The sequence below is a fragment of the Benincasa hispida genome, chromosome 5 (genome assembly GCF_027475165.1).
Source record: "Benincasa hispida cultivar pf3 chromosome 5, pf3_genome.v1.1, whole genome shotgun sequence".
NCBI lineage: Eukaryota > Viridiplantae > Streptophyta > Magnoliopsida > Cucurbitales > Cucurbitaceae > Benincasa > Benincasa hispida.
In genome coordinates this window covers 62,576,935-62,596,791 of record NC_143482.1, presented here as the reverse complement: position 1 = coordinate 62,596,791, position 19,857 = coordinate 62,576,935, and the positions used below count along the sequence as shown (strand labels likewise).

The window sequence follows — 19,857 nt, the reverse complement described above, 5'->3', positions numbered from 1 at the left end:
ATGTGTTTCTCAAAATAATAACAATAATAATAATAATTTTAATGAATCGTTTGATTAGAGTGTTTCTGCGTGTAAATTGACACATATATCTAAATTTCATGCTAGTTTCATAGTTTTATGAGAATGAACAATTTTCATACATCCTCATGCTAGTTTCATATTAATGAATAATTAATAATCTATTAAAATATTTACTTAACTTATTTTTCAATAAAAATTATTAAATAAATGCAATTGCTTTTTTACCTAAATTATAACTTATTAGTCAACAATATTTTAAATATATTTAATTAGTAAATTAGAAGTAGTTAAATTTAATTAATACAAAATTCATTTTTAATAATAATAATAATAATAAAATAATAATAATAATAACTTATTGTTTTATTATTTTTTTTAATAATCAATGTATTGAGATTAATTTTAATTTGATCATTCATTATGAACATATAATCATCATTAGTTATTTATAATCAGTTAATTATTTATTGTGATTAATTTTTATTACTTCATTAATTATAACATATCATATTTACAAAACTTTTTCTAGTATTATTTATTAATATATCATATTTTTATCTATTTTTTCTTACTTTTTATGTAATATATTGTTTATCGAAACATATATTTTTTTATATTATTTAATTAAAATTAAAATGATTAATGTTGAACTTAATTAATTATATAAATAATTAAGTATTAAGTTACAATTATATGATGTTCATTAAATATATTAATCGGTTAATTTCAATTACACATTATTTAATTTTTAAATATTCATAATTAAAATTATTATTGATTCATAATTACTTAATTTTTTATTGATATATTGAATGTTATTTATTGTTTAATTTATCACTCTATTACAATTATATAAGATTTTAATGTTTAATTCATAAATTAGATATAAAAACATAATTTTTGTTCATACCATTCTAATACATCTTTGATTCTTAGATATCAACTGATTTTGTGTTTTTGTTTTTTTTTTTTTAAACGTAAAAAGAAAAATAAAAAAAGAAGAATTGGGGCCTCCGAGAATAAAATGGTGAATCCGGGGATAAAAAAGGCAGAAATTCTTTGGGACACGATATATCGAAATACCAAAAAATTAGGAATTAGAAAAAAAAGAAGAAGAAGAAGAAGAAGAAATAATAAAAAAAGAAAAGAAAAAACAAAAGAGATGGAATCGTGTTAACGTGGAAGCTCGTATTGCCTACGATCAAGAGCATTCAACCCATCTCCTTCATCTCTCTTCTCTTTCTTCTGAACTCCATCATCAAGATTCATAGATTTGGCTCTGAAGATTTTCATCGGAGGAAGCTCTCGGAACAATGGGCGATACCCGTGGTGGTTGCTGTCCATCCATGGATCTCTTCCGCTCCGAGCCGATGCAGCTGGTGCAGCTCATCATTCCCATCGAGTCTGCGCATCGCACCATTTCCTACCTCGGTGATCTCGGCCTTCTTCAGTTCAAAGATGTCTCTGCACCTTCTCTCTTTCACTCTCTTTTTAATTCTTCTGTTCTTTGATTCCTTCTTTGCTTGGATTGTTTGATTTGGATGTTTGTTTGTTTTTCTTCTGCTTTTTCATTCTGAGGTTGAGCTGCGCTTACTCCGTTGATGCTTAGATTGAACTTGGTTACTAGTGTTTTTTTAGTTAATTCTGCAGTAAGTAGATTCTCTTGAATTTCTTGGAATCACTGGTGATTTTTAATTGGTTTTTTGGTTTGAGTTTTAATTTAGGCTTCGTTGGTTGGTTATCCATTAACTAATAGCTTGTAGCATCTATTGTCTCGTGGAGTTTTCCTTGGAAATAGGGCTTGATAGTTGGTGAAAATGAGCGACTAAGGAACTGTAAAATCCTATCAAAGGTTGAAATTTATAGTATTCAGCTGTTCAAAATTCCTACTTTCTGGTCTATTTACTCTACTCAGAGTATATAGCCCATGAATTTTATGACGATGTAATATTGGAGGTTCATGTGGTTGTTTCAAATTTCAAGCCTGGAAAGATTGGGTTGGGGTTCGATTTTTTTTTCTTTTGAGCATTTGATGGAGGAAAAATACATGGAAAGTCTAATTTGATATTTTTGTAATATTGTAACATATGTATTTTTTTTGGAACGTGTTACTTATTGATGTTATGAATTATTACTACAGTTGTAATTGTGAATGCGCACAACTTTCCTGCTGTTTTCTTTCTCTTTTGAAATAGTAAACTCAGATTTCACATGTAGTCATTTCGAAAATTGATATTCAGCGTGTCATTTATTCTGCTATACCTGATGTTCAATGTATTAATTCTTCCAGCTCAATGCCGATAAAAGCCCGTTCCAGCGTACTTATGCTGCACAGGTATGTCTGGACCCATGTCCCAAAAAACCATTTTACGTGCTGCAAGTGTCTGTAGTTTTTTATCCAAATAAAAACTACTGTGATATGTACATATATGGTAATAATCCAATTTGAGATATGCTATGCGCAAATTCCCCTCTCACCCACACACACACACACCATTGTCTATGGTCTGGTGATATTGTAATTCAAGTCTAAGTCTCAGGTATCCTTCCTGTATCATCTTACAAAGATATGCACTTAAATTTTTTTTTTATCATACTGGCATAGTTTAGTTGAAACTTGAAATAGATGCAAGTCCAACATGTCAGACAGTTATTTGGAATTAGTCTAGCTCTTTGTACCAAAGTGGATTTAATGAATGATAACACGCTCTGATCTTTTGTACTGGTAACATGGGTTTGTACTTCTGCCAACTCCAGTTAACTAGTTTTCATGCATTGTTGGAATATATGGCTTCAAGGGTTGTGCGGGCATTTCCAATCCATTATTTTTGGAGACTGGATTTTCCATTTGGTTGCAGTGTTGACAAGTTCATTGTTGTAATAGCAAATATTATTTGAGGTTGAATGGTGCCAATAAATTGTAATTGTGAAAATTTTACTGACTATGCCTCATTATAAATGAATCTTTTTAATGGCATTGTTATTGTTCAAACTTCAATGCATGGAGATTTGTGTACTATAATTTGTTTACTTGTCACTTTACATTGCACCTGCTTTTCTTTCTCTGTTGAACTTACCTTTCTTACTCTTGGTTCTAACAAGATTAAAAGATGTGGAGAGATGGCACGCAAATTGAATTTTTTCAAGGAACAAATGTTGAAGGCTGGATTGTCAAGCAAAAGCTCTGTGTCAGAAGTCGATATCAATATAGACGACCTTGAGGTATCTTACAATTTTATTACTAGTTAAAATGGTTTCTGGTGCTTCATGTCTTGACCATTCTCTTTTTGATTGCATTATAGGTCAAACTTGGTGAGCTTGAGGCAGAACTGGTTGAGATAAATGCTAATAGTGAGAAGCTACAGCGTTCCTACAATGAACTTGTGGAGTATAAGCTTGTTATGCAGAAGGTAACCCTTTTGGACATTAACCTAGAAAAGTTACAGTTATTTTCCTACAAATCATGTAATGCAAGAAAATAGTCATATTGGCCAGCTTCTTTGAATATGTTATTCATGGTTATGATGTTGGAACTTTTGGGATATGGGAGATGCTGTGATAAGTTAGATCTCGTTAGTTCCTTGAGCAGTAAAGTTTCTATGTTAGTGTTCCAAAAATCCAAACAGTAACAAAACTGTTTAATGCTTTTGATCTGAAGTTTCTGAGTTGTTGGATAGATTAGTTGGAGATTTCTATCCTCACAAGAAGAGGAAAAAAAAGAAAGAGTAAAAAAAAAAAAAAAAAGAAAAGACAAAGAAAGAAGCGAAAAACTTAGTCATCACCTGTCAAGTACCTTGTAGATGCATGGACCATTTTCTCTGATAGGGATTTATTTCATAGGTATACATTGTACTTGTTTTCAATCACTAGATTGTTTAGTTTGTCTTAGCATTATCTAGTTGTTTTTATGTTTTTGGATCTATTATTGAGTAGCATTAAGAATGAATGTTTCTTGGTTCGGTAAACTTTATTTAGTAGGCATCAACCTCATTAAGTTTGTCATTTTTCCTTGAACCCAAGGGTTAAAAAGTTGATGATTTTCCTTTTGTTAGGCTGGAGAGTTTTTCAGTGCAGCGCAAAGCAGTGCCGTAGAGCAACAAAGGGAGTTTGAATCACGACGAACTGGTGGAGATTCAATAGAAGTTCCGTTGTTGTTGGAACAAGTACAATTCTGATATTTTCTTTTCAAGTTTAAACGATCTTCGGTATTTACATAGTCTAATTCCATTCCCCTTGTGATGAAGGAATCATTTGTGGATCAGTCAAAGCCGGTTAATTTGGGATTTCTCTCTGGTCTTGTTCCTCGGGAAAAATCTATGGCATTTGAGAGGATACTTTTTCGTGCTACCAGGGGCAATGTGTTTCTGAAGCAGGCTGCAGTTGAGGATCCTGTTGCAGATCCTATTTCTGGAGAGAAGGTAAAACAGTGTAATTCCTTTTATTGTAGCGATTGTACATACTTTATATTTCAATTGACAAAAAACAATTATACCGAGCTTGTGATATTTATTTGTTTATCTTCATTTGGTGGAGTGGCGTTTGAAAAAGTTTATTAATGAATTGTCTTTACTATCGTAGCTGTCTTCTTGTTGTTGTATCCTTTTTTCATCTTTTCATCATTATTTAGTTTCAATATATATCTGTTTTTCTGCTCTTTTTCCCCCCTGTTTTTTGAAATTTTAGTTTCATTCTTCTCAATGAAAGCTTGGTTGCTTACTTTCCTAACCAATCCAGCCAGTGTAGTCTTGCCAACACATGCTTGAACCCGTTGAAGCCATTGGATGATGCTCTTGACTTTTGTGACAATTAGTTTTTCTGTGCCATGAGCTATTCTCTAATTTCTTCTGAACGTCCCCACTTTAATAATATCCATGAGTTTCTGCTTCTTTGAGAGCTTCTTAACATTGGTTTTGATATCAGCTTGTGAGAATCTCTGCAAATTCATTTGTGACCTCTTTAGTGGCAAGAGCATTAACCAGATGTCCAGAACTTGATTAGTTGGGAAAATTTTCAATGTTGGTTCCTATGATTCTCCTCCCCTCTCATGAATTGTTATATTTTTTAAGGATGATCTAAATTCATGACATTTCTGCTAAAAACAATTGCTATTCATGATGTTTATAAGTGCATAAAACTTGATCTGTGTCCCTTCAGAAACGGAAAAAAAAACTTGATCTGTGACCGTGCTTCAAATTTTAGTATATCTTATCTTTTGTCGTTGAATGTGGATGTTCCAACAGGTTGAGAAAAATGTGTTTATTGTTTTCTACTCTGGAGAAAGGGCAAAGAATAAGATTCTAAAAATATGTGAGGCATTTGGTGCAAATCGATACCCTTTTACTGAGGACTTGGGGAAACAAGCCCAAATGATTACCGAGGTATTGAATATATTTCTGCTTGAATTGAATTTCATCATCTAATATTCCCTTGCCCATGGATCTAAAGTTATTCTTGTTTTCTACATGGCTTGGCTTTTCTTAGTATTTGCTCAACATGGTTTTTCTGTTGCATGGGGTCTTGTGTTGATTTAGAAGATCAAAATATTTCTTATGTTTCAACTTCACGCTTTCCTACTAGCTTGTGAAGAGCTTAGCTGAAGGTGTGAGTGGAATTCTATTGTGACCTGGGATCAAATTTGGTGTTAGAGCATAGTTTTGCTTAGCTTTAGCATTTTCTTTGGTACCTTTCTTTTCCCTTTCATGTGAATCCTGTTGAGAAAAACTTGCATATCTATGTTATGGCTTTCCCATGCTATTTCAGGATTGGGAACTTGTTGTCAAGTGGAGCACTATCTATGTGAAGTTTTAGCACCCAATTTCAGAACATTCATTTGCTTGCTGGTCCAAAAGGGCTTTTCATTTATTTATTTTTTTGAATTAGACGCCAAAGTTATTGGCAGAAATTGTAATATGGATGTAATAAGTAATCTAGGTGATTAGTAACATTAGAAAAGCTCTGGAAACCAAATTTTGGGAGACCCAAGATTGGCTACATTATTTTTAATTCTTGACTTCCTGGACTTTTCTTGTTTGCTATGTTTAAGAAGTGACTCCATGATTGCGTTACATAAATAACAATGATATTAGATGTTGATTTTTTCTGGAGAGACTGTCACTTGTGCATTCCTTCCCACAATTTTTTTGCTCTCTTAGGGGAGGGGAATGTCTGTTAGAGAGCTTAGGGAGGAAGGAATCCAGTGCTCTCATTTGGACTGGTGACTGTCCTGGTGTATGCATGTTATGTAAATAGGCCGTGAAAAAAATGTGGGACTTTTTCTCATTGCTCCTTCAATGTTGTAATAGCAAATATTATTTGTGTTATTGCCTCTTTCATTATCATTATCAGTTTCCTGCTGAAGTTTTATTTCAATATTTTGTATTCTAACTTAAAATACATAACTACCATGAATATAGGTTTCTGGGAAACTGTCTGAGCTGAAGACTACAATAGATATAGGCCTGTTGCACCGGGGTAATCTGTTGCAGACTATTGGAGAACATTTTGAAAATTGGAATCTCCTGGTCTGTTATGAACCTTACTTTATTCACATTTTAAATCTGGGATTTAATGTGGTCTGTGGATGCAGATTTTTTATGTACTGTTCTAATTATTTTACATTATTTTTTGAACTCTGAAGGCGAGGAAGGAAAAGGCCATATACCATATCTTGAACATGCTTAGCCTTGATGTAACAAAGAAATGTCTGGTCGCTGAGGGGTGGGGTCCTGTTTTTGCAACAAAACAGGTAAAATCTTCTGCTTAGTTGTTTGAGGTTGTACACCTTGAGTTTTAAGTTGTTTGTTCCCTGAACAATGCAAATAAATAGAGAACTTTTTGTTACAATAATTGAGTATTACATCTTACACCGAACTTGATATGGCAGATTCAAGATGCACTTCAGCGAGCAGCATCTGATTCCAACTCCCAAGTTGGACCCATTTTCCAGGTCTTATTAACTACAGAAGCACCACCTACTTATTTTCGGACAAACAAATTCTCGTCTGCTTTTCAAGAAATTGTCGATGCATATGGGTAAGTTAGTATGATTTTCAAGCAATGTTTAATTTGTTGTTAGATTCCGTGTTTCGTGTGGCCTTTTATAGCAAAGCGTTTATGAAATTAGCTGTTAAGTCTTATTTCGTTTGATTGGATGGAGCTTGGAGGCCTTTCTTAAAGGGTGCCTCCTTGTGTGAGTTCTTATTTTGTATGTCCTTATATTATTTCATTTTTCTCAATTAAAGCTGGCTTCAATTAAAAATAATAATAATGGACATATTTCTTTGGACCAAAATTCCGTAGCTATCAACAGTAAAATGGCTACTATATGAAATAATGAATAATGGATGATAATGGACAATGGAGATACAAGTTTTATTTGTACCTTCATTTGTACTTGGAGCATTAGCATCTTTTCATTATTTCAATGAAAAGTTTTGTTTCCGTTAAAAAAAAGGAAAAAAAATCTTTATGCTTACCATTCACATTGATCATTCCCTCTGGTTAGATCAAAGTCAACCATTAGGAAGATTTCGTATTTGATTTTCGCTTGCTGTTTGCTAATTCTTGTAGAAAAGGATGATTACTTTTGAAGCCATGAAGGGGGAACCTGGGCTTACTTCTGCCATTCTTCTATTTTCTAAAAAATTCATGATTATTATTGTTTTGAAGAGTACTTGAAGCATTAACTTAATACTGTGTCTTCCCTTCATATTGGAAAAGATCTCTCTCCCCACCCTTTCGTGTAACCTGGTGTAAATATTTCAAGCTAGATCATCCTCCATTTTGGAATATTCTAGTTCTCATTCTCCTGAATAATACTTTCTAATTAGGTAGGACCGTAGGAAGAGGTTGAGAACTGTGTCCATTTCTTATTGTGTTAGTACTTTCTCTGGCAGATCTTTCTAGTTTAAATGCATGTTGGTCAACATGTTACTGGCAGACTTATGACCGAACTTAATCTGTTATGTAATAACAGGGTGGCAAGGTATCAAGAAGCAAATCCTGGTGTATACACCATTGTCACGTTCCCATTTCTGTTTGCTGTCATGTTTGGCGATTGGGGGCATGGAATATGTCTGTTCCTTGCAACCCTGTATTTTATATTGCGAGAAAAGAAACTTTCTTCGCAGGTAATTTCCGAGAACTTACTACTAATATAGCACAGAAGTTCTCATAATAATTTGATGATGCTTTACCTATGAAAATTTCCAATGGCAAATTCTTTGTGTGGTATGTTTCGCATGGGAGAATTAGTACCTTTGGACTGTATTCAAAGAACATCGTCTGTTGTGTTTGTTTTGCAATGGTGCATTCTTTGCAGGAGATGTGTTGACCTAGATACCAGTACTTCTACTTCTTTTGCCTTGCTATCTTTTCTTTGAATCTTTTTCTTCGAGAATGTTTGTTACTTAGAGGGGGTTGGGTGAAATCTAACTGTTTTCTCTTTTTAAAATTTCAGAAGCTTGGAGATATCACTGAAATGGCCTTTGGTGGACGCTATGTCATTTTGATGATGTCACTATTTTCAATATACACAGGTCTTATCTATAATGAGTTCTTTTCAGTCCCATTTGGACTGTTTGGTCGCTCAGCCTATGCATGTCGTAGTCCTGATTGCAGGTAAATCAATGTAACCTTTAGGCTTTAATGCACTTTATCCACATTATTCTGTAGTTTGTGTTCTTTGACTTGGTAATGATGGTCACTCCTGTAATCCTCGTTACTATAGTGATTCTACCACTATGGGGTTGATAAAGGTGGGTTCTACATATCCATTTGGCTTGGATCCTGTATGGCATGGCACTCGAAGTGAGCTTCCATTTCTTAACTCTCTGAAAATGAAAATGTCGATCCTCCTTGGAGTTGCACAAATGAACCTTGGAATTATAATAAGCTATTTCAATGCTACATTTTTCAGGAACAGCATTAATATCTGGTGAGTTTTTCTGGTTGTGATGTTTTTACTTTTTTATCATCCTTCCACGTTTTTACGTAGTTTTCACCGTGATAGGAATCCTATTAGGAGTAGTTTTCACTGTGATAGGAATCCTATTAGGAGATAATTTAGATAGGAAGTGTTTTTGCTATATGATTGAGGAGGCACTTTTGAGTTCTCTCTCTCGTGATAAGGACAGAGTTATGTGGAATGCTAGCTTCTTTTTTGTCTTTGTGGGGCTTATGACTTGAGAGAAATAATGGGATCTTTAGAGAGGTGGCGAGATCGTGTGAAGAGGTTTTAGAGGTTGCTAGGTTTAATGGTTCTTTGTGGGCATCGGTTACTTTAACCCTTTTTGTAATTGTAAGCTTGGTTTTGTTAGGTTGGATTAGAGTCCTTATATAGTAGTTAGGTCTGGTTTCATGTGTGCTTTCTTCTGGACTTTGTGGGGCGAGCAAAACAAACGTCTATATGGAGCTCTTTCATCGAGTTTTGATCAATTTTTTGATTTGGTTTTTTCTACTGCTTTGTACTGGTGCAAATGTAAGCAACCTTTAACCATTTGAGTCTTTCTTATTTAGTTTCCAATTGGAATTTTTTTTTGTAAATACCTTTAGGTGCTTGGGGATCTCCCTTAAATTTCATTTATTCAATGAAATATTTCTTTTAAAAAAAAACAATAGTAGTTAGGTCTGCGCTCCTTTTTGTCAGGTTATTTATTTATCTTTTTATGCTCTTGTATTTAACATTTCTCTCAATGAAAGTTTAGTAGGAAAAAATGAGGATATAATTAAAAATATTATTTTAGTGAGTTTGGGCTTAATTGGTATCTCAAGAGTGGGGAGGTTCTAAGTAACTAAAATACTTGGGTGGGGGAGGTTTTAAGTAACTAAAATACTTGGGTTATATTGTAGTTCTTCAATCTTCCATACTTTTTTGAGAGGAGAAATTAATTTCATTGATAAATGCAAAGAAAGGAACTTAAAGATCTCCCATCATCCAGAAGTGTGGTACAATAGAATAGATCATGCCAACAAAAGAAAAGACTATAGGTCTTTAAAGGGGTTTTATGCTTACACCAATTCAAAGAATGAAATAAAATCAAATTAAAAATTCCCCGCACCATGGGAGGTAACCCACAAAGACTAACGCAAGAACACTGAATATCATTTGGCTTCTTCATTTTACTATTATTCTCATTCCTTGGATTCTATCATACTGCTCTTAAAAAAGAATTGTACTCGTTTGTTTTGCTTGTTTGTTAACATTGAATTGACTTATGCGTACAATTTTCAGGTTCCAATTCCTGCCACAGATGATATTCCTGAACAGCCTTTTCGGCTATCTTTCCCTTCTCATCATCATAAAGTGGTGCACTGGTTCAAACGCTGATCTGTACCACGTAATGATATACATGTTTCTGGGCCCCACCGACGATCTTGCTGAAAATCAACTTTTTCCTGGGCAGAAAAATGTTCAGGTCTCCTCCTACTACTAATATTAAAGTTCCTATGTACTCGTTGATGTATTTTCCTCATACTCTTCTTTCCCTTCTATTTCCAGATTGTGCTGCTCTTACTGGCCCTTGTTGCTGTGCCATGGATGCTGCTTCCGAAGCCTTTTCTTTTGAAGAGGCAGCACGAACAGGTCTTCTTTGGATGCTATTTCTGGCGCTAGTTGTGTTTGTGTATGTATATTTGACTAGGTTCTGACAATCATGTTTCCTTCAGAGGTTCCAAGGCCAATCTTATGCGCCCCTTCCAAGTGCTGATGATTCCCTCGAGTTGGATTCGCATCATGATTCACATGGTCATGAAGAGTTTGAGTTCAGTGAGGTTTTTGTGCATCAACTTATACATACCATTGAATTTGTGCTTGGAGCAGTGTCAAATACAGCTTCCTATCTTCGTCTATGGGCTTTAAGGTATGTAATTCAAGTGGTATTCATTTTCAGTTTCTCGGTTATTATTTTTTTTATTTTTTATTTTTATATATATACATTTTTGCTATAAGAATCACTCTTTATCAATTATACGTTCATTATTTGGAGAAGATTACTTTAAATTGTACTCCTTATCTTTTTTGGACACGTTGCCATATATTGAATATCCATGTGAATGGAATTTGGTGTATGTTAGAACTTGAAATTCTGAACTTCTGTTAGATCGTAGGACCCAATAAACGCCAGATGGAGTTAAAAGATTCCATGTTCCCTTAAAAAAAAAAAAAATCTTCATTGTTATGTATGAACAGTACGAAGTAATAACTAATTGTATTAAATGACCTGTTCTCTTTTAAGTTTTGTTATTTTCATTTATTTATTAATTATTTTGTTCTTTGTTATCCAGTCTTGCACACTCAGAGTTGTCAAGCGTGTTTTACGACAAGGTTCTCGTTCTATCTGCAGGGTACGTAGCTCTTCTTCATGTTAACTTCTTTGCCCTTAATTTGTTCTGGATTATGGACTAAGGGGTGAGAACTTACCTATTCACGCACCTAAGTGGTTTGGTTGCTGTGCTTGAGCATTCTATATAATCACTCTAACTAGGTGGTAGTGAATTCTAATTACCCATGGTTGCATTTTGTTGGGGGTTTTGCTGTGAGAGACTAGAATTTTTAGGGGACGAGAGAGATCTTTAGCGATGTTTGGTCTCCTTTTAGATTCCATGTCTCTTTAGACATTGCGCTTTCATAATTACTCGCTAGGTCTGTTTTACTCGATTGAAGCTCCTTTCTATAGTTTGTGGCAGTTTCCACCTTTTTTTTTTTGTTAGGTTTCCTTTTCTGTATGCTCTTATATTCTTTTATGAGAAATTCTTTCATTTTCTCATAATGAAAGCTCGACAAAGAAGGAAAAATGGGTTGAACATAACAATAACAAAAGATCTTTGTTTCATCTCAGGTTCAACAACATTATAATCTTAATAGTAGGCATTATCGTTTTCATTTTCGCTACCGTTGGTGTCTTGCTATTGATGGAGACTTTAAGTGCCTTCCTTCATGCACTCCGTCTTCATTGGGTCGAGTTCCAAAACAAGTTCTACGAGGGAGATGGGTACAAATTCCATCCTTTCTCATTTGCATTGCTAAATGAAGATGATGAATGATCTTCAATATCAATATGAAGCAGCCATGAGAGAAAAAGCTCCTGTTTTTTATGTGCACAAAAGTGATTTGTATTGAATATTCTTTAATTTAAATATGGCAAGGAAATTGCCATTGTCCTTGTTGAGGAGTGCCTGAGCCTGAGGTTTTGGCCATTAGCACTCGTTTTTTTTTTTTTTTTTTTTTTTTTTTTTAACATTTTCTTGTGCTGCAAAGGGAGAATAAATTGGGTTCTTAGATGGGCCAGTGCCTTTATAAGTGGTAAGAGTGATGACCCTTTTAGCGTAATAAACAAAGGATTCTGAGTTGTTATTTATATATATTTATGTCTGAGAATATTTATTTTAAAGGGCCACTGGTTTTGTATGTTTTTATGCTACTTTTCCCTCATTTGTGGATTTTTTTCTCCTTAGATGTGACTTTGATTTGAAGTTTTAGGGAAAGAATCAATTTATACCCCCTTGAAAATAATCATGGTAAAGGTTTCACATTTTAGTTTTAGCTAACCCTATTTTAAACAACCAGGGGACATATTAGTTAAAGCCCTCAAATCTGGGTTCGTAGCCATTTTTATTGAGAGAAATTTGGGTATATACCTTTTAAAGTTAAGTATTTACCACTTTATACATCATGTATAGATCTTATCCAAAAAAATACATCATGTATATATTGATATTTATCACTTTATATATCGTTTTCCATTTGCTTAATTGATCCTTAAACATCGAGTAGAAAAAATCATTGGAGATGTGTATTCCTCTGTATTCTCTTAGGTAGGCGTCAATTCTTAGGTAATTTATCATTTTGATCACTATTTTTTTTTAACTTACCAACTTCCCAATAAATATAATAAAACAAAGTCAAGGCAATTATTGATAATTGATATTTATTAGGGTAAAATATACTTTTGGTCCTTGAGGTTTGAAGTAAATGTTGATTTGGTTTATGAAGTCTTAAAAGGAACACTTTAGTCCCCAAGGTTTGGAAAATATTTTTAAATGGTTTCTAAGCTAATTTTGATTGTTAGTTGGCTAACGAAAAAGTGATATGGCATGATGAGATGATAATTTTTAATAAGGGATAGTTACAAATATAACAATCAGACTCAAAATATTAGCATATATTGCATAATATAAAAAAAATTATAAATATGGAAAAATTTAGATAGACTATTAATGATAGTTCATATCATTGGTAGGAGTCTATTAGCAATAAAAATCTATGGCTGGTAAGAGTCTAGAAGTCTATTCTCTTCTCTTTCAGTCTTTTCTTTTTCCTCTCTCACGCCCTCTGAAAATTGTTGAACATCTAAAGCCTCACAAATAAAAGCAACCAGCTTGATGAAAAACAATTTAATTTCATTGTTAAAAGAAGAAAAGAAAAAAAAAACACAAACATTCAGGATGAATTAATGTTGCAAATGTTTGGCCTTCACAGTCCCTGCCAAAGTATTTTTGGTTCTAAGCTAATTGGATTAATCTTTAAAAATACACAAGTCTAACATGGAAAAGTTAATTTGCAAGACAAACAGAAAAAGGAGGCATTTAGAACTTGGTCCAAGATCAGAATAATTACAGTTGAGTGACAATAAAACATGCTCATCAATGAAAAGTTGGCATTTCTACATATCTCTTTGTTTCATGATATTCCTTAGAAAGACCACGTTAAACCGGAGTTAATTATAATGAGTAGTATTTTTAGTGATAATAATTTAGTGTATAACAACATTTTTAAAAAAATGCAAACATAGAAAAGTCTATCAACGATGTCCTAATCTTTTTCATTATGTTATATTTACTAATATAACATAATTGTTTTTATTATTTTATATTTGTTAATATTTTGAATTTGATTGCTATATTTACACAATTGTCCCTTTAGAAATATTTTCCAAATCACAAGACTAAAATATTCTTTTTAAAACTTCAGTGACCAAATAAACAATAACTTCAAACAATCAGGAACCAAAAATTCATTTTGTCCTATTTTTACAATTTTGATGCTAAAAAAACAATGCCAAGAATCGAATATTTGATGAAAATTTATCATTAAAGATTTTCTTATAGTCGAAGATATTGTCTATCATATTTGTAATTGTACTAAGAAAAAGAAAACACAAAATGATTTCATTGACATTGAGGTAAAGAAAAACATAAAAAAAATAAGAGGATGAACAATTTCTTTCGCCCCTTTCTCAAACTTGACAAGTTGGTCAATTTATATTTTATCATAGTTTTCTATGATTTAGAGTACATTTTCAGTTAGGTCTTTTTGAATTCTAAAATCTAAATTGCGATTGGAACTGTTTACATGTATTGTATTGAATTCAAATACAATTTTAAATTAATTTTATATCAATTGAATGTCTCCATTACATTTACTAGCAAAAAACTACTCAATTTTATTTTGGATCTTGCCCCTTTTTTCAATAAAAAGATTTAATTTCTTCATAAATAAGAACCAACTTTTCATCTGTATTTCTTTTGAATTTATTGGTGTAAATGTAACTAAACATATATGCATTGGCTGTAGTAGCTGATACAAATGCATCTGTGCCTTTAACAAATGAAAGTTAGCTAAAGGCTGTTCTAGGAATCCCCACATTTTCATCAACAACTACAAACTTTTAAGAGAAAAATCCCATCTCTATTGACCTGCTGCTGCAATGGAGGTATCATGAGTATGAACTGCAGCAACAGTTGAGACTAAGGAATCAACTCCACAAATATTCCTTCCTCTGCAAATCTTATAATAGCCATTTTCTCCCCAGTTTTCGCCCCAGGAATTCTTTATGATCCAGTAATCTTTGTCTCTCATTCTGATGGGAGCATACCCAGCTGAGCCATAACCCACCAGCAAAACTCCATGATCCAAGCGCCTTGAACATATGAATGGACAAGATACTCCACCTATGTATGTTTGCATGAACACTGCATTGATGGCAACTGCATTGAGGTAAAAGAACAAACCAGAATTTAGATCCATATAGCAAGTTTTTAAGAACGTATTGAATTTATTTCAGAACCTTTGAGAACCCTAATTAGAGATATAGTAGAATATTAGTATGGTTATTAGAAGTGGTATGTTAGTAATCCGATAGTAAGTTTGTTAGGATTTTTCTTTTTTTTCTTTTTAATATCCGTGAGTATCTGGGTCAGCTTATGTGCACCTCAATTAATCTCACGGGACAGCCCATATGACCCTACAATATTTGGGTGTTAAGAAAACTTGTAAGATATTAAATTCTAGATATGTGACTACCAGGTATTTAACCTGTGACCTCTTAACCCTTTATCAAGGTCATGTGCCCTACTTACCATTAGGCTAACCCATGATTTTTTTTCCTTTGGAGAATTTGGGAGAGACTAATCCTCTAAAAAAGCTAGGTTATCGGTTTGTTATTTCAACATATTTCATGTTGTTCTTGAGTGTTATTGTTAGGAGGTAGGCAGGTGATCTTACTTGCAAGTGGGCCATTTTTCACTAGATTTGCAGCAATTTGATCTTCATCAAGTGAAACAACACTGAAATTGGCAACTGATGCAGCAATCTTGGATTTGTCAAAGTTGCAATTTCCACGATCAGTTCCAGTATAGGGATAATCTTCCTCTCTCATCAAACCTCCGGCTTTTAATGTGTATTCAAATGCACTGTTCATCAGACCACCATTGCAACCAGAGTCACAGGAATCGGCTTCCTCTGGATCACACTGCAGAATGTAGAAAGATTATGTGCAAAATTTAGAAATGCCACTTGAAAAGATTCAGCCACAGTGTAAGATATGTTTGAAGTGATTTTGAAATGGTAATCTCACTTCCGTTAAGTTTAAAATCTATAACGAACATGTTTTTAATCATTCAAAATCAATTTCACGTTTGATTCAACACATTTGAATGCGATTTGCATACATTCAAAATTGACTTTAAATAATTTAAAGCATGTCTAGAAGTGATTTTGAACTTGATGAAAATTTAACATCGCTCCGCAAACAAGAAACACGGACCCTTTAGTTTAAATTAACTGTACCACAATAACAATCCTTTCCGACTAATGAATGAGAAAATTAACTGTAACCCAATACCAATACAACAATCAATGCATCTAAGAGAGTTGATTAAACATCCTGACATCAACAAAACAAGAGATAAATCACATCTTAAATTTAAATAAAGCTATCACAAAGCTAATTAAAAACAGTGAAGGAATCAAACCTCGTGATCACAATCTACCAGCTGCTGTTCACTTAAGCTAACAAGTTCCCCCGTCGCAAGGAAGTTAGCACCTTCAAGGGCACCGGTCGTGCTGAAACTCCAGCAGGATCCGCAAGATCCCTGTGCCAATATAGATATTCATACCTTAGTTTTGAACTTTTAATAAACCCCAAATGGTAAGGTAGAAAATAATCTTATAATATATATCTTTACATCCTCATATTGCCATTACAACTTTCCATAATTTCTATCTTGTCTTTCATCACAACTATTCGGGTCGAGGTGGTCAAAACACAGAGTAGTGTATTGTTTTATATACGAGGTGATCTTTGTTTTTAGATGAGAAATATTTCATTGAAAAAATGAAATAGGGAAGACCCCAAACACCTATAGGTGATTACAAAAGAGACTCCCAATTGAAAATTAAATAGGAAAGAGTAAAATGCTTAAAAGGATGTCGCGTTTTATACCCAGTAGACGAACCAAATCCATGAAACTATCAAAAAAGAAAAAAAGAAAAGGAATCTTGAAAGAGACGTTTATCACACACGTCCCATACAATCTAGAAAAAGGCATGAATTATGACAACATTCTTTGTAACGGATGACCCACCAAAAGAGATGTCAAAATGTCAAAAATATTATCAGACTAGACAAAGGACCAACAAAAAAGCATCCAAAATCATATGCTAGAAACGTGATGCTTATGTACGGGGTGATCTAGAACACTTAAATATAAAACATCATGATCTAATTGTAGTGATATGTTTGAACGAATAATCACATCATTTCTCGATTACAACTATTCAGATGGAAGTATTATATCTTTTCGTGTATGGGTGTGATGTAGACCTTAGATATAAAAAATTACGATCTAACAAATATGTTAGGACGGACAATCTTCTTCAGCCTTTTAAAACTTCATAAATTTCTTAATTAGTCTTTTCGTTTCAAATAATTACAATTAATCAACTAATGTAAAAACCTATTTGATATATTAATTACAATCTTCTTAAATCTTTTCATCTATAGATAAAAATAAACTATAAATTTCATATGCATCAACATGTCATAGACTAGTCATAAATAAAATGCATTAAACTACAGTGGGATTGTTTCAAAGAATTCATATATGCCACATGAACTAAGGATGAAAACAAATGTACAGGTGAATGGTAGATTAACAATTGTTCTTCAACCTTCCACAAATTAAAATGCGTTTAAAAATAAAAATCAAAGGTAACCAAATTCAATAGGTGAATCCTCCAGAAAGAAAGAACAAGAACAAGAATCAAAACACGCCTAAAACTTGAAAAATTGCAATAAACAGAAGAATTAAGTTGAAATATAGAACGATACCTGATTTTTTACCGGAGTTACGGCACCACGTTCTCTCCAATCAAAATCGATCGGAAGATTCTCCGTAGGAAGAATCGGAGCCGCATTTGTATCAACAGGAAGCCTGAGACGGTGACCTCTGAGCCCTAGAAATGCCTTCCGAAACTCGAAAGGGGTCAAGTCGGAAAACTGAGTAATACCATGAATGGCGGACGGATCAAATGACTGATGGCGTTGAGCTCGTCGCATATTAGCCTCGAAAATCTTGAATCTACGATCGTGCTCTTCCTCTGTGGCATACGATTTCCCGAACCTTTGCTTGAATAGCGAAAAATGGTGCTCTGCTCCGAGAGGGAGACGATTATTGAAATTTCCGTCATCCACCACTTGACGAATCAGTGGATCACCATCACGTTCGATGGATCGAGGTGAGGTCAAAGATTCCGATGAGCAGAGGGTGGCGGTGGCAGCGGCTATCACGGCGAACAAGGAGAAACTCCAATCCATGTTTAACTAAAAAAATTACAGGGGGTTTCACGGTGGCTATAGGGTAGCGGTGGTTTTAAAGGATAATTCCACGCACGGTCTTGTCCGGTTATTTCCAACTGCTGTTTAGGACCGTAAATTCAGAAGATTCTGTGGGTCCCACTAAATTTGAACGGTGTGGATTACTTAATATCATCCCACCAATGAGACAGGGACACGTGGTGGAGCATTCCCCGCCATTTTCAGTTAGTTCGTTAACAAACATGGCGATGGTTCTTTCAAAGGGATAACTGTTTTTCCCCTGAATTTAGGGATTGGTCCTTAATTAATTTTTACTTGGTTTAAATTTAATTTTCGAAGTACTAAAATAATAATAATAATAATTGTCATTATTTTGGCTACAAGTATTTCATTTGGTCATTTTTCTATTTTTAACAGATAAATAGAAATTCTATTCTGATTTGGAAGTTTCTCAAACTTAAAGAATTAAAATAGTTTATTTTAATTGTTATTTTAGTTATTGACCTTAAAAAATAATTTTTTTTGTCTCTTTATTATTATTCATCTCAATACATCTATTATATGATATCACATTATCCATTTATTAAATAGTTAATTTAATGATATAATAATGACAAAAAATAATTTTTTTTTTAAATTATGAATTAATCTTTAACATTTAAAACATTTAGAAATCATAATATAACAAACTTTAAAATTGAAAAACAAAAATAGACATGTCGAAGGTTTAGAAACTAAAATAGGAATAAACTTTAAAATTTGTAATTTTGTTTTCTTAGGCATTATATTAGTTTATTTCAATCCAAGTCATACTTTGTAAAATACATCATTTAACTAATAAGACACATCCATTCATAAGTTCACATGATAACTACAACTCATAAAGATATCTCCTTTCACATAATAACTACTATTTAGAGTATAAATATACGTATTAATTCTATTTTGTTTTGACCAGACCTCCATTTTAGTAATGTTGAGAAAAATCTAAGATATATCAAAGTCCTCCAAAAAAAAAAAAAAAATAAATAAAATTTTTTGTTTGAAATATCTAATCATGCCAAAATGGAGTATTGAAAATGCAGGAAACTTATTTTCGTTGATGAAGAAGTAGTATTATTATCCTCAAATTTTGGTCATTTGTATCGAGCGTTAGACAAATGTTGCTTTAATTTTGCTACCTTTATATTGCATGTCTTTTTTTTTCTTTTTTTCTTTTTATAATTGGTGAGTAGATTTATTTTTTCAAGTATAAGAAAGAAGTACTTTGGATTTTTAAAAAGTATGCTTTAAATTACCTATTTGGTCAAAATTCCCTTGAAACAAGTTCATGAACAAAATATATATATATATATATATATATATATATAATTGCATCTTCAAATTAGATACAAAGAATTAAATAATAATCCAAAATAGTTTAAAATTTCTCACATATAAAAGGAACAATTTTTTAGTGTCCTACCTTCTTCTTTTATACAAGAAGGGCAAGAAGTCTCATAGGATTCTTGTTTTCTTAGTTGGTTGTCTTCTATTTTTTTATGAGAACTTTGATTGTGGCTAATTTGTTCGACTTAATGAAATTTGTTTTAAAATATAATAATAAAAGGAATAATTTTGGGACATCATTTTGATGAAATGTTAATTTAGAAAAATGAAAAAAGAAAAAGAATTTTATAAAACTTTGCAAGTATCACATGGTCAATAGTTATTGATCGCTTTCAAAAGTTCACACATGTTC

General features: G+C 32.9%; 2 protein-coding genes across 2 annotated transcripts; one reads left to right on the top strand and one right to left on the bottom strand.

The window, feature by feature from the left end:
- Nucleotides 1-1,023: 1,023 nt before the first annotated feature.
- LOC120077960 (V-type proton ATPase subunit a3-like) lies at nucleotides 1,024-12,410 on the top strand. The gene is made up of 18 exons (XM_039032098.2): nucleotides 1,024-1,481; nucleotides 2,312-2,356; nucleotides 3,124-3,243; nucleotides 3,324-3,431; nucleotides 4,074-4,184; nucleotides 4,266-4,439; nucleotides 5,262-5,399; nucleotides 6,435-6,542; nucleotides 6,659-6,766; nucleotides 6,905-7,053; nucleotides 7,997-8,150; nucleotides 8,480-8,640; nucleotides 8,750-8,956; nucleotides 10,253-10,436; nucleotides 10,520-10,603; nucleotides 10,687-10,880; nucleotides 11,305-11,364; nucleotides 11,859-12,410. The coding sequence occupies exons 1-18, from the start codon at nucleotides 1,335-1,337 to the stop codon at nucleotides 12,061-12,063; spliced, it is 2,457 nt and encodes an 818-aa protein (XP_038888026.1). The 5' UTR covers nucleotides 1,024-1,334; the 3' UTR covers nucleotides 12,064-12,410.
- A 2,105-nt stretch (nucleotides 12,411-14,515) lies between these two features.
- Nucleotides 14,516-18,176, bottom strand: LOC120077607 (putative cysteine protease RD19B). The gene is made up of 4 exons (XM_039031546.2): nucleotides 17,631-18,176; nucleotides 16,273-16,392; nucleotides 15,524-15,770; nucleotides 14,516-15,006 (listed from the first exon to the last, which is right to left on the bottom strand). The coding sequence occupies exons 1-4, from the start codon at nucleotides 18,114-18,116 to the stop codon at nucleotides 14,708-14,710; spliced, it is 1,152 nt and encodes a 383-aa protein (XP_038887474.1). The 5' UTR covers nucleotides 18,117-18,176; the 3' UTR covers nucleotides 14,516-14,707.
- Nucleotides 18,177-19,857: the final 1,681 nt, after the last annotated feature.

What these genes read in the sequence shown, in the direction of transcription:
- LOC120077960 (XM_039032098.2), top strand. Translation starts at nt 1,335, where the DNA reads ATGGGCGATACCCGTGGTGGTTGCTGTCCATCCATGGATCTCTTCCGC. An exon ending in GCCTTCTTCAGTTCAAAGAT is followed by an intron (nt 1,482 to 2,311) that starts GTCTCTGCACCT and finishes TAATTCTTCCAG; the next exon opens with CTCAATGCCGATAAAAGCCC. An exon ending in CTGTTTTTGCAACAAAACAG is followed by an intron (nt 6,767 to 6,904) that starts GTAAAATCTTCT and finishes TTGATATGGCAG; the next exon opens with ATTCAAGATGCACTTCAGCG.
- LOC120077607 (XM_039031546.2), bottom strand. Translation starts at nt 18,116, where the DNA reads ATGGATTGGAGTTTCTCCTTGTTCGCCGTGATAGCCGCTGCCACCGCC. An exon ending in TAACTCCGGTAAAAAATCAG is followed by an intron (nt 16,393 to 17,630) that starts GTATCGTTCTAT and finishes ATATTGGCACAG; the next exon opens with GGATCTTGCGGATCCTGCTG. An exon ending in TGGTAGATTGTGATCACGAG is followed by an intron (nt 15,771 to 16,272) that starts GTTTGATTCCTT and finishes TACATTCTGCAG; the next exon opens with TGTGATCCAGAGGAAGCCGA.